The sequence below is a fragment of the Semicossyphus pulcher genome, unplaced genomic scaffold (assembly GCF_022749685.1).
Source record: "Semicossyphus pulcher isolate SPU_LCO1_2020_fin unplaced genomic scaffold, fSemPul1.0.p SCAF_18, whole genome shotgun sequence".
Classification (NCBI taxonomy): Eukaryota; Metazoa; Chordata; class Actinopteri; order Labriformes; family Labridae; genus Semicossyphus; species Semicossyphus pulcher.
Genome location: NW_027211691.1, coordinates 12,621,005 through 12,635,188, shown reverse-complemented (window position 1 = coordinate 12,635,188; position 14,184 = coordinate 12,621,005). Strand labels below are relative to the sequence as shown.

General features: G+C 40.3%; 1 protein-coding gene across 1 annotated transcript in view; it reads left to right on the top strand.

The window, feature by feature from the left end:
- The window catches only part of ctnnd2a (catenin (cadherin-associated protein), delta 2a), a 287,463-nt gene that overhangs the window by 163,457 nt on the left and 109,822 nt on the right, over positions 1–14,184 (top strand). Inside the window, exon 13 of the mRNA XM_069666943.1 lies at positions 1,547–1,841. Within this exon, the coding sequence (XP_069523044.1) occupies positions 1,547–1,841 (295 nt within the window). The remainder of the gene's footprint in view (positions 1–1,546; positions 1,842–14,184) is intronic.

Genomic DNA, 14,184 nt, shown 5'->3' with positions numbered 1-14,184 from the left:
GCAAATAGGCTTATGAGCAAACTTTCCATTTTTCATTGCATGGGAGTGATCTGTTAACGAGTCATTTGAGTGACAAAGCTAACTGTTTACTATCCCTCAGTGTTGCGGAAGCGAGAGTGGGTTTTTACTGAGCTGCTGCATTTCACAGAAGAATAAAACTGTTGCTAAGTTGGTCTCAAGTATTTCTGTTAATGGAAGTTCTTTTTAAAGTAGGCTGACGTTAAATGTCGTGTCATTCAAATGAGTATGTACAGAAAAATCAAGTTTTAGCACTTCATTGTCTATTTTATAAAGCTTTTTTTTGGCTGTTGCTTTTATTTATAGACTAATCTGGCAACCGATTTGTGCCTGCTGTCATCTTGTGGAGCCGCCATTGCTCCGTGTCTGCTGCTGCCTGCTGACTGCAACAGCAGCATAGTTAGTTGTATTAAAGGTGTTAGACAGCTACCTCTCGTTAGTAATGAAGGTACCTCAATCAGGCGATCTTAACATTATTTATATTTTACATATTAGACATCGGTTATAACACGAGCCTGATTATATAATGGAGAAATTGAGAAAAAATTCGACCATCCGCCGCATATTTGTGATGAAGTGCTGTGTAATATAACGTTATTCTACGAGCTAGTTAGCTTAGTCAAATAACAGCTGCATTTAATCATCACAAACTAGTTGCATTGGCAAATACGTCTTTTAAAGTTATTCATTCAGCATGTATTTTCTATTTTTCTGCTAATGCAGCTGATTACATGCAGCTCTTACTCGATTATGCTAACTAGCTAGGAACGTTATACGAGATAATTTTAATAATCGCCTGGCAACAACAATATGCGTCTACAGGTCACTCAGAGAGAGCCGAAATTACTTTAATAATAATATAATTATAATATTCTTAATTCACTTCTGAAGGATATCTTGGTCCTCTGCGCGACCAGTGAATCTATGCAGAGCGTCTCATACAGAGGGACTCTTCATGATGTTAAGGCTTGTGTACTGTGCACTTTTTTTTCCAAAGTTAAAGTTTGTCACGACTGTTAGAGCAGCCAATGACTCCCCAGGTTCTTCTCGACGTCCTTATCCACCAAATGATCGGCACTCCGGGAGTCAAACATGCGATCAGTGCATCAAGGACTGTGGCCTCTGTACATGGGGCGCCTGCTCTACCAACTGAGCTAAACCAGCAGTTATTGAAATGTTCATAATAATAATAAACTTTTGTCTTCTCAACATTTAACCATTTTTCTCTTTTCTCTCTTCAACCTTTCCCTCTGTTGATCATTGGTCCTTGTTGTTAATCCTCAACACGTGGCCAATATTTATCCATCCATATGGATACATGGTTCTCTTTTCCTCCGTGTCTGCTGTCCTACCTCTCTCCTTTCCTCTCGTCTCACATCTCGTCCTACTCCTATCCTTTTTCCTTTTGTCTTCTCCTCCCCTCCTCTGCTCTTCTCCTTCTGTCCCCTCCTCTGCCCTTCAGACCTGACCCAGCGTGTCCATGACCAGGTCCTAAGTTATGTCCTCTGTCCCTACTTTCCCACCATAGCTCCCTCCTCCCCTGGTGTCGACTCCGCCCCTTTGCAGCGCACAGGAAGCCACGGTACCGGGACGGGAAACTACAGCCGTGGCGGGAACAACAACTACGCTACAGTGGGACCGGGCTACACAAGCGGAGGCGGAGACCTGTATGGCTCAGACCCCTATGTGGCGGACCCTTACCGAACCCTGCAGTACTGTCCCTCAGTGGTGGAATCGCCCTACAGCAAGTCTGGACCTGCACTTCCACCAGAAGGCAGCCTGCAGCGTTCCCCCTCCATCGACTCGATTCAGAAAGACCCCAGGTAAGATGAGACGGGTGTGTGTTTTGTTGTGTGTGTCTGTACGACTGCATGTTTTATGGGATACACCGGACAACAAGACATTTTAGAGTTTGGCAAACAACATGTTCGTGTGTGAGGATTTAATGAGTGTGGAAAGTATACAAAGATACACATGAAGGACTGACCTATTGAATGAATCCCCGGAGGGCAAACATTTGTTGGACCTCAATGAAGAAAACGAACAAAATAAATGTAAAGAAAACCTAATAAGAGTAACACACCGGTTTCTTTAGAAGCTCCACTTCGCCTTCGTCAGTGTCATGCTGCGTACAAAAGTATCCTACTGGGCTGTGATCACTTCCATCCTCTTGTGCCACAATTAAGCAAAGCTCACTCTGCCCTCTTTATTTATATATATTTCACAGGACTCTTGATGTATAATTCCTTTAATTACAGAGCGAAAGGGATGAGACGTGAGTAGATGAAGTCTCAGCAGCAGCTGTCAATCACAGAAGAGAGTGAGCGCCAGAGAATGGGTGAGAGAGACAGTTAAAGAGATGACAGAATAAGAGCGCGAGGATGGGAGGGAATTATCAAGAACAATAACAAAAGAAAGAGAACAAAGACCAAATGACATGTGCACAGTCACATGAATTTACAATCTTCAGTTTCGTCCGTGTTGTGAGGCTGATAATGAGGCCATGGCGGTTTATTATTAATGTAATATCAAGGACTGGCTTTAGACTTTCTTCTTGTTTGACACAAACACAAATTATCTGTAATGTTCCGACTCGGTGAACGACGTTGAGAGGTTGGATTTGATTTTGCAAATGAAACAGAATTCTCAAAATGTGTATTTTCTTTTTTTTCTGTTATTGACTGTGTAAAACACACTCTGACTCATGGAAGGCCATTTTGCCTTTTTTCTTTGTAAAAAGCAAAACTTTTCATTTTTGCATTCGCACCAAGTTGAGGAAGCCTTTATTGTTTGTACTCTGCTGCAGTTTGTTTTGTGTATACACAGAAAGTCCTTTCTGAATTCAGCAAGAGGCAAAGCAGTAATATACGCTCCCTTTTCTGTAAAAGAATCTATACCAGCCAGTTTTGTGCCAAAGGCACATAAGTCACACAGCAACAACAGACACTGTTGCAACAGTAGGTATAAACAAGTTTCTCAACAAGACACTGTGGAGGGAAGAGGCAAGAAGTGAACACAGGTCACCGAGATAAAGAACTGTCTCATGCATTGTGATATCACAAATACACATATATAGTGCCTGTCTGACAAAGGAGACAGAAAAACAATATCAATGCAGCATGTAGTAAGAAAAAACAAGGCAAAACTTTGCATATCAGAGAGTCTGATGTCTGAATTGTCTTAAAGGAATAAGCCTGCAAATGTATCCATTTATTTATTTATGTAGCAAAGAGATCAAATTGTTTTTTTATGTAACTACTGTGCAAAATGAAAGACAGCTTTTAAGTCTTTGCTGCTCTCTGATTATCTTCTTGAAGAAGAGCAATGATAACTATAATGTTAATTGCATCTGCCATTATTTATCTGTCGGATCAAAGCATGCATAATGACACTTTGAATGAGAGTCTAGTATTGATGTTATATACCTGTGGGGCATTGACATTTACTATAGCAACCATTAAAACCCATAGCAACATGATTTCTTATAAGCTCTTAAACATGTTCTTTATCTTGAGTGCTGAGGTAATAGAGGTTGAACATGAACGTGCCTTTTTGTCATTTATTTCTATCTGGAACTGACAATTACTAGATGGAGAGTACACTAGCTGTATGTTATTTACAATGAAACAACCACAGCTAGAACAGGCTCAAATGTTCATATAACTGAACTTTAAAAACGGAGGCTCTTTAAATAATAAAGAAGCTCATATAGGAACTAAATTTAATTTACAAACACGCTCAGATACACAAACTATAATCTTTCCTGTACTTGCAAGAAAGTGTTTATTATTGGCCCATTGGAGTCATTAGCACAGTAACTTGCATGCACAAGTACACATTAGAGATCACAGAGTCTCCCTTAATGCTCGAAGCTTCATATACTGCAAATCCACAGAGCTGAAAAGACATCTTGTTTTTCCTCCTCTTACACTTTATTTTAGGCAATAAACCTCAGTGAGCCACTATTAAATAAATGCAGCCATTTTGTTCATGGTTCCAATATTCTCAGAGTTCTTTTGTGTGTTCAGCGCGCCCTGCAGAGTTCAATAAAACCGTATTTAATTAAAAGTTACAAAGTTTTTCATGACTATTTTAAAAATCCCACTTTACTAGCTGGAGTCTCATGGTTTTGAAGTGCTTTAGACTCAGCGTGTTATTTACTTTTATTAATTTATTCTAGCAATTAACTCCCAGTCTTTGAGAACCACAGGTAGCCAAAGTGCATAAAACCTCAAAATACAATTCTAGTAATGAGGTTAGTAACGACTGGGAAAACACAATTTAAACATACAACAGTTTCACTTAATATCAGAGCTCCCATCCATCACACATGGATTATGTTACTGCTAATATTGTGTTTTTTATGTTTTTTTTGTTTATCTCTGATAAAAACACCCTTCACTGAGACTAATCCAGGCATTTTAAAGCACCTTAAAGTGGTATTTTTTTCAACTCTGAGTTCCCCTCCACTGAAAATCAATTGTTTAACCTTGTAAACATCTCCATGTGGTGTTTTTCATGCGCTACAAGACATATCAGGGACAACATCAGCAGTCATCTCCATGGCTGGGCCTGTCTGCTTTTAAACTGCAGTGTAACAAGGACAGGCTGAACAACACGATTTCAGATTGGCAGGTTTGAGACGTCACAGACCTAAGGAGCCGATCCTGTTAATGGACAGGGTGACACTATGCATGTCATCATGTGCCACCTATGGCAACCACTTCACCGATGCGCGAGCCACCTGTAACCGTCATCGCAATTTTTGCATACTGACTACTAACGTTAACGTTACTGCTACTAATGACTAAATTTCAAGCTAGCTAAGTTTCAACAAGTTGCCACTAAACGATGGCAGGGACAGGAAATTTGCATAGTGGGCGGGGCCTATGCAGATTCTGGAATTTTGAATGAGCCAGGAGGAGATGCCTGAATTTTTACAACGTAATTAAACACATTTTGCAGAAAAAACATCTCAGACTCAAATTATTATTTCAAGCAGAAGCATTTTATATGTCCTAAAACATGACTGGAGCTCATCTTTAAAATGTCATAATTCTTACATTGTAATTTTTATAGTTTTATGCTACTACAATCTATAATCTACTTAATGTCATTGAAATGGAGCTTTGTGTTACATGTCTCCTTGTCATTAGGTTAAATGGCCTCCTACTTAAACTTCACTCTCTCTCTCGCTGTAATTGGATCTAGCTGAGCTAACATGAAGTGCTAAATGAGTTAGCAGCAATTAGAGACAAGGAACACTCAGAGTAAGGGCAGAGGTTATATGCGTGTGCATAAGGACGCAGTGTCTTTTTTTAATTCGTCAGCATATTGTACGCTTAACTTTATATGTCACTGTAACATGTGCATAGTGTGTGTCTGTGTATGTGTGTATGGCAGCCAGTAACACAGTTAGGGGCCATTACTGTTGCAGAAGAGTGAGTGCAATAGAGCAGAGGTGAGGACAGCGACACAAAGAGAAAACTCAATATTCACTAATGGATGTGAGTGAAGAAAGGAGAGGAGGAAGAGAGGGAGATAAGGGAAAGGAGGGAGTGCTGCGGGTGCTTAGGGGAGGGAGGCAAATGAACGCAGCGAAAGAGGAAGCAGAAAGGGGAGAAGGAGGCACGTGCAAAATAAATTGGGAAATTGGCAGAAAGGGGGGAAATGGGTGGTGGTAGATAAACGAAGATAACGATGGAGGGAGGTGAAAAAATAGAAGAAGGAAGGAGCAGAAGTGAGGAGCAGGCAGAGCATAATGTAGATATGTGTTACTCTTCATTGTTTTGTTTGTGTGTTTGCCTTTTAAGCTCTCTTTGTCAAAAGAAACAATTCTCTCCCACTGAGATTCCTCCCTAAATTGAATATTTAAAACAATGTAGGGAACAAGATGAAGAGGAACATATAAGTACAGTCCCACAGAACTAATAAAAGAATGTAGAGTAAGATTGGAAGACAAAAACATAATGACGGAAAAGAAAAAGGAGCAAATAAAGGGGATTGGAGGAATCTGAAGTGAGCGAAGAAGCACAGAGAGACATTTGTTTAGGGAATAAGGGAGACATACCTTGAGGGACTGAAGAAAGAATGAGAAAGTAAGGAGGGAACAATGCAAGGCATAGTAAGGGGTGAAAGAGATGAACATTAGCTCAGGGAGTTAGGAACCAAAAAGGTGGGGGCCATGGGTTATTGTTAAAAAGCTTTGGAGGTTAGGAGGCAAGCTAGAAAATTAAAAACAATATGAATGGAGACTTATAGTAAGTCTTTTGTTGAGAAAAAAAAGGAACAGACAGGAAGAGCTGTAATCAAAATCGGGACTGCAGTATTGTTTCAACTGTGGGGGTGTGCTTGACTTATCTCATCAAACACTCAATCCGCCTGAAACGTAGACACAGCACTTGAAGATAAGAGAAATCAAATTGTTCTCACTTAAATCAAACTGTCATTTACATTTTTCAGAAAATCCAAAATATATTTACTCAGAAACAGTGCTTTCAGTTTTAGTTCTGTTTGATGTTACATTTATTTTGTAATGATTGACTAAAGACTGTTTACAGTTGACCTTTTTGGCACAGCTGATACATAACCCAGTAAAAAACAATGCGTTTCAAGACGAGCATAGTCTGCAATCTGTGTGACCACATTACTGCAATCATACATGTCAAACATACACTGTATATATGGGTATATGCATAAGCAATACCCCTATGCCCCATTATTTACTTGATATAATAGAGCTGCTGACTACAAATTGCTATTTACAGTAGCTAGATATGATGTGATGTGGTGCGACATGTCATTGTCACTGCCCGCTATTTACTGACATTGTTAGCTGGCTCACAGCCTGAACACATCGCTCTATTTATGGAATATGTGCAAGAGAGGTCACCGTGTGGTCAGTGGTGACCCTGTGCATGTTTGGGGGTGTGTGTCTGAGAATTGTGCGTGCGTGCATGTTTAAGGCTGGGTCAGAGACGGGGAGATGGAGACAGTGTTTTTTTTGTTTATTTACATGCAAAGGACAATGACATCTTAGTGTGTGTGCGTGTGTGTGTTTGTGTGTTTGTGTGTTATTATGCAGTTACTATTCTTGTTGTCAGTTGGGCACTAGTGTCAATGTTTATTTATGTTCACTTGTGTAAGAGAGAGTAAAAGAACGCTTGTATTCCCTTCTTGCTACCATTGTCTGTTTGTGTAAGTGCAATTGCTCTGTCGTGGAAACATATGGTTTATGTATGACTCACTGGCGGGGTACCTGCTTTAAATGGAAATTGAGTCCCTGGCAGCCTCTGTGCGTACATGTGTGGTAGGTTTTGGCCGTAGGATTATATTCAGATAGGGAATCCCATACTCACTCTAGTAAACGTAATGCTCCCTTATATCAACAGTATCCAATTTACCATAAGATGCACCGGGGGATTTCCATTGTGTAAACTGGGATTCCTCAGTGTTTACTTAAAGCAGATGACTGTGCCCCTGTATGTAAAACCTGAGCAACTGGGTAAATCCAATGTTCTGACTTTAGTACAAAGTTGTACATTTTCAATAGTGTTCTTGCTGAAAGTATTTAATAAGGACCTGACCGCACTTAATTGGAATATGTTCTTCTCATAGCCATAGTCAATCAGCGAGCCAGTTTGATTTGCCTGTGGAGTACCCCATAAAGAGTGCCCAGAGGAAGAAAGCAAATGATTAAATTATGTAGAATATAGTTAGATAGAAAAACATATGGCTTTGACATTTCACAGCATGGACACTAATAGGCATATGACAATTATTGTGTGTGAAACCATGGAATGAACAAAATACACACAATATTGTCATAGTTTCATTTTGTTTTGGTTATTCTAGCATGTATTGGTATATTCTAATTGGTGGAATTGTTCCTGTTGTAGAAACACAAGTAAAATATAACTGAAATGCAGGCATTCACATGCATTTCATTTTAATTTCATGCATGTGAATGTGTGTGTGTGTCTTTGTTTGAGTGAGAGAGAGCGGGGGTCGGAATACATCAGCACCATGGACAGAGACATTATAATACATAGGGTTCAGAAGTTTCAACACCATGAACAGAGACACAAAGATAAATTACGTTTAAACATTTCAGTACCATGGACAGAGACACAAAGATAAATTAGGTTTAAACATTGCAGCACCAAGGACAGAGACACAAAGATAAATTAGGTTTAAACATTTCAGTACCGTGGACAGAGACACAAAGATAAATTAGGTTTAAACATTTCAGCACCATGGATAGAGACACAAAGATAAATTAGGTTTAAACATTTCAGTACCATGGACAGAGAAACATTAACGCACTGGTTTTAAATGTAGACGGAGACACAATAATACACTGGGTTTGGACTTTTCAGCACCATGGACAGAGTCAAAAACTGTAAGAATATTGCTACTACTGTAATACAAATGCTGCTGCTTGTCACATATTCAGCATAGCAACTGTGCATTTTTACCTCAGCCATACCTCATGCATCTTTCTAGCAACCATCTAGTAAAAAGAGTCATAAATAAATACAATCAAATAAATAAGTTATTAATATTGTACATTGTCTAAAAATAAGCTTTCTTTTTTCAGTTCTTACACAAAACTGCAACAAAAGATACTACTGAATAATGTTCTCTGTATTGCTCTGTAAGACAAGAACAGCTTAAATGTCTTTTTGCAGGTAAATTTCAAGTTATTCAACCTGACCCAAAGATGGTACATTGCTGTGGCAATTGCTGATCATTGCATTTCTTAAAAAAATGGGCATTTTTCATGAGCCTTTCATGCATAATTTTTTTAAAGTCCTTCTGAATACAGATAATACGTTTTTATATGGGTGATTAACAAAAGAGAAGAGTGAAGGATACACTAGAAAGAAACAGCTGCATCCTTGTTAATGTGTTCATAGCCTTCAGGGTAGCTGTGGTTGCTAGAAGGAGAACTTTAACCTCACGACAAACAGTTGCTTGACTGAAAGACAGAGAGGAAAGGGCAGAAATGCAGAAATTAATCTGTGTTCAACAGCATACAAAAGAATACAAAGGAAATTGAAAGAAGGGGAAAAAAACAGAAATGGCATTGACTGAGAGATAAAAGAATGGTTTAGTAACAGGGTGACTCAGGGAGAGACACCAAGGGAGGGAGGACAGTAGGGGTGTGAAAGGCAGTCACAGGGTGAGCAAGGGATTTAAAGACAGAGAAAGGAAGGAAGAGGGAGAGACAGATAGAGGAGAGAGGACACACTCTATTGGCTCTCAGCACGGCCCAGGGGTAATTTCCTCTCCACATGAGAAATGCATGCTGGGATATGGAATTACCTCCAAGGGAGGGTAATGATGCATTGCCAGAACCTTGGCCCTGAGGCACAGCTGTGTGTGTGTTTGTGTGTGTGCGTGCATCTGTGCCCTGGCCATCATCTCTGCCTGTTCTGGGTAAATTGCCCATTGTAGTTATTTTCCTTTTCTGAGGTGGCCTATCTGTGCATGTGTGTGTGTGTGTGTGTGTGTGTGTGTGTGTGTATGTGTGTGTGTGTGACCTTGGGATGATAACCGCCCTGTGTGTATGCCTTCTTCTCTGCTACAGTGAGCTTCATCCTAAATCTGAGGTCTGGGAGATAGAAGGACAGACTAAAGAGAGACAGACAGATAAAAGTGAATTAAGGTGCCTTTGTCAAGCATTTAGATAAATGGGAACAAATGGCACATACAGTATGTTAGATTCACATAACACACAAAAGGCTGAGGCTAACAATTGGATTATATGTGGATGTCAGGCAGTGAACAATCAGAAAAGAAGACATAGGCTTAATTGCTGTGTTCATGTTTTTCTTTGAAGGACTTTTTCTTGTGTGTGTATAAGTGTGTGTATGTGTCTTTGTGTGTGCACAGTCTAATACGCACAGTCGGTAATGAATCTGTCATGTTCTTCTGATCCAATCATTGCGTTATTGTTTTTTACGGTAATTACTGCCACTAACATTTCTTCGATTAACATCCATCAACCCTTTCACACACATTTGCCGGAACAGGCACAATCATGCAAATGCATCTATTCAGCACTAGAGACTAATCTATAGGGTAGGAGAAAAAGGTTAGGACATCATTTTTTTTTTCACTTGCTCCGTCCTTAACAAAAGTAGCTGCTTTCCATCCCACCTCCTCCTCCTCCCACCACCTCCCTGCTGCTCTGTCTCCTGACACGGGCGGCATTTGGGAGGGATTATGGGAAAATGTCACACCAGCAGATTTACTGTATATCTTCTCTCCTCACCATGCCGCACTTCACTTCACCTCTCCTCCAGCTCATACTTTAGAGCAACACAGGCTAACCATACTTAGTCTACAGATGTAATGGTACAGTTATTGATATTATTATGTGCATGGTGGAGTACTTTAAACAAGTGATTTTACATTATGGTTTAGGCAGAATATAAATCCTGTGTCACAGTTCTTAACAGGTCAGATCTTAAGAAATGTGTTTCTCAGAGCTCCACCTGTATCTAATGATGAGTCCAGCTTAGACCCATTTTCTCCACCTGGAATTCTGGGTAATGCTCAGTTTGAGTATAAAGTACATCTCACAAGAATGCTGGGAGGTTTCACTTACACAAATAGGAGAGTGCTATCAATGTGTCTACCCTCCTGTGACAGTGCTACCAAGGTTTTATTCTCCCTTGGACTTCAGCGCAGCCTTCCATGCACCCATCACTATCGACCTTACAAATGTATCTCGTCTGTAATTACCTCTTTTATTAACATCCACTACAGACATTAATGTCAGGACGTTATACATCTTGCATGCCTCTGCTATCTTTGAGCAAGACTCAGTCTTCCATCGGGCTGCAGATGTTAAGGTCAGTGCGTTATATATCTCATGTGCAGGAGAGGGATCTTGACCTTTCAGCTGAGTCGCTTGCAGGAAATCAAGCATTGAGTGCTTGTTATTGCACCCAGCAGGACTAAGTAATGACCAGAGAACAAAAATAAACCTGTAAATGGGAGAACAGCAGTACAAGAGGTGAGATAAAAAACAGTTGGATACATTCCAGCTGCTTTTTTAAATAGAGAAAGAGATTTATTAAATAAAAATATCGCTGTGAAGGATGTGAGAAAAAATACACCTTGGTTGTTACTGTTGTAGTACCTAAATTATAATTACAATTGTCTCTTGTCATACATGATTGCATTTATGCTGCTGAAGTACAACAGCACCTGCATATTACAGTCATCTCATAATACATTGCTGTGGAAGTGCTCTTACTAAAATATAACACTTCTACCCACTCACACGCATGTGCCTACAGAATATTGTTTTTTATCTAAATTTCTATTTTTGCATGTTAACCAAAGGAAACTGAATAACGAATGTGTTGCCAACTACTACTTGAGAATAAAGTAGCAGCTAATAGGGAAAGAAAGGTTTAAAAGAAACATTTTAAGGCATGCTTTTTCAGAAGTTCAAGTCTCCCTCGTCTCTATAAGATTTCCCTTTTCCTCTTGGCTGAGAAAGAAGACCTCTTAAAAATCACTTTGACACATGTGGTACTTAAATTCAAGCGAGGCCCCTAAAACAGCAGAATTACAGTAGCAGAATGGAGAGACACCAAGTACATTATGTGTGGGAAAAACTTGCACAGGAGCATAAATATAAGTAAAGTTCAGCCAACTGGGGTGTTACTGATGGATGCCCAGAAGAAGGTTGTGACTGGAAGGTCATTGGTCCAATCCCCAGATGGTTAAAATAAATCCTGATAGGAAGGTCAAACAGCAGCACTTGAACCTTCCTGCTAACAACCCACCACTTTAGCGCCCTTACACAAAACCTTTAACCCCTCGACTGTTCTAGTGGAGCTGCTCAGTGGCCACCAGGTCAGACTGTGTGTGATAGGGCATTCCTGGATACACACAAATGTCCACTGAGTTCTTCTCAGTTGAGAGAAGCTAAACTAAATAGACTCACTGATGATGGCAGCTATTGTCAAGACGCCTAGAATAGTTATTCAGTATTTGGAGAAACATTCCTATCCTCCATGTCAAAGTAGGTGTTTGGTTGTCTCATTATTCTTTCATTATTTATTTTCATCCGGGGAAACTCTTCCGTCTTGATCATAGACCCGCTGCTTTGTGATCTGCAGAGTCAGTCTAATTTGATATGGAGTCATGACAAAATAACTCCGATGCATCCTGGGGGTGCTGACTCAATTTAGAAACACTCCTCTATCATGCATCTATCGCTCCATCTCTCTCTCCCTTCTTCTCTCCATCACACTTCTGGAGAAGGCTCGACAGTGATGATTGGTTGGGAGGTGCAGGCATCCATCCAGCACCCGAAGTGTTTTCTCCCTCACTCTCAGTCTAAACACACAGTTCTCCTACGCTCCCCCCTGTTGTCCTGTCTGTCTATTAAAGCAGCCTGCTCTTTTTAATCCCTCACTCTCTCTCTCTTTTAGCTTCCCCCTTCTATTCCGCCTATCAATCTCTCCCCCCCCCCCCTTTAACTGCAGGGGCATGAAGGGATTCCTAGGGCTCTACTTACCCTGCTGATGACAGACTTGCACGTATATGTTTGCATCTGAGTGTGCATGTCTGTCTGCACTTACAGTATGTGTGTGTGCATTTATCTTATAATATCAATAAAAGCTGTGCTGTCAACCAGACAGATGCCTCATTCTGACCGTGACTCCAGTGAAACACTAATCTTGGTAGAGTGATGGCAGCAAAAGAAAGAGTGAAACACAGTGAAGAAACAGAGACAGAGGAGAGCGTGGTGAATTGGGGAATAGATGCAGGGCAGGCCCTTGTATGAGTCATCGGACAAGGTTGTTGGTGTTGTCTTACCCCTTTTAGTGAAACTGTCTGTGTGTGTTGACTGTATGTATGTGTTTCTGTGGGCACTGGCACACACTGCAGTAAGTAACATGTGCACTCATGCACGTTCGTGTTTGCTTTCCCCCTGTGTACGTTTTGTACCTTTTGTGCATTTTCCTGAATCACTTCACTGATTTTGCGCTCTTGAAATGCCATTTGTCAATGCCAAGGCCTGAATCTTGTGAAATTCAGACCTTATTTTTAGATGGATCAATATTATGTGACATTTTTACACAGGTTTGGTGCCATATTGCATTTAATACTGTCAGAATTATATATGTAAGGAAATGATGCACTAATGGGTGCAGTTGCAGCACTTGCAGTGTAAATACAGTGCAAGAGTAGACTCTTAACAGGGGATATTTGGAAACAAAAGTAGTACATGTTGAAAATAGTTTAAGCAAAAATTAATAAAGCTAATTATTTTGGGCAATTTCAGCTATTCAGCTGCCGCAGAGCAGTCAAACAAGCATTGTTTGAGCTAGGATATAATTTCTCTCCTATTCCGTCATGGGTTTTACTTTCATGCCAACAATCATTTTGCAAGGATGGGTGGACATGTGGAATTTTTACCAAATAAGGCCACTTTAGAGAATGCAGCCATCTGTGTCATTGAAAGGCTGCTCAGTAAATATCAGGCAGAAAACAAACCCAAACCTGAGGTCAAACTGATTAAAATTATAATCATAGCTGTCACTTTGATTCCACTAAGGAAGGAGCTGGCATTCACTATAGAAGTGTACATATTGATGCCAAATCTCTAGTGTGAATACTGACTGAATCATATCATGACCCCAGCCATGTTGAAGCAGCATTTGATGATTCTTATGCACAGTTTTGTTTCATATTCCTCTTTCTTTTCTCCATCCCAGCCTTAATTGAAGTTTCTATATGTGTGTTTGCATGTGCGTGTGTTACAGCAGGTGCGCAGCTGTATGTCTTACATTCGCACATGAGAACTTGAGTACTTATATAGCGCTTTTCTAGTCTTTGTGACCACTCAAAACTGCTTTTACACTACATGTCACATTCACCCATTCACACACACACACACATTCATACAGTGATGGCAGAGGCTGCTTCGTGAAGTGCCCAACTGTCAATCAGATATCACGCTAAGCCACCGGGAGCAATTTGGGGTTCAGTGTCTTGCCCAAGGACACTTCAACATGTAGACTAAAGGAGCTGGGGATCGAACCACCAACCTTCCGACTAAAAGACGACCGACTCTACCACTGAGCCACAGCCGCCGACATAGTCATGAATGTAGGAAATCAAAAGGGTGTCAGT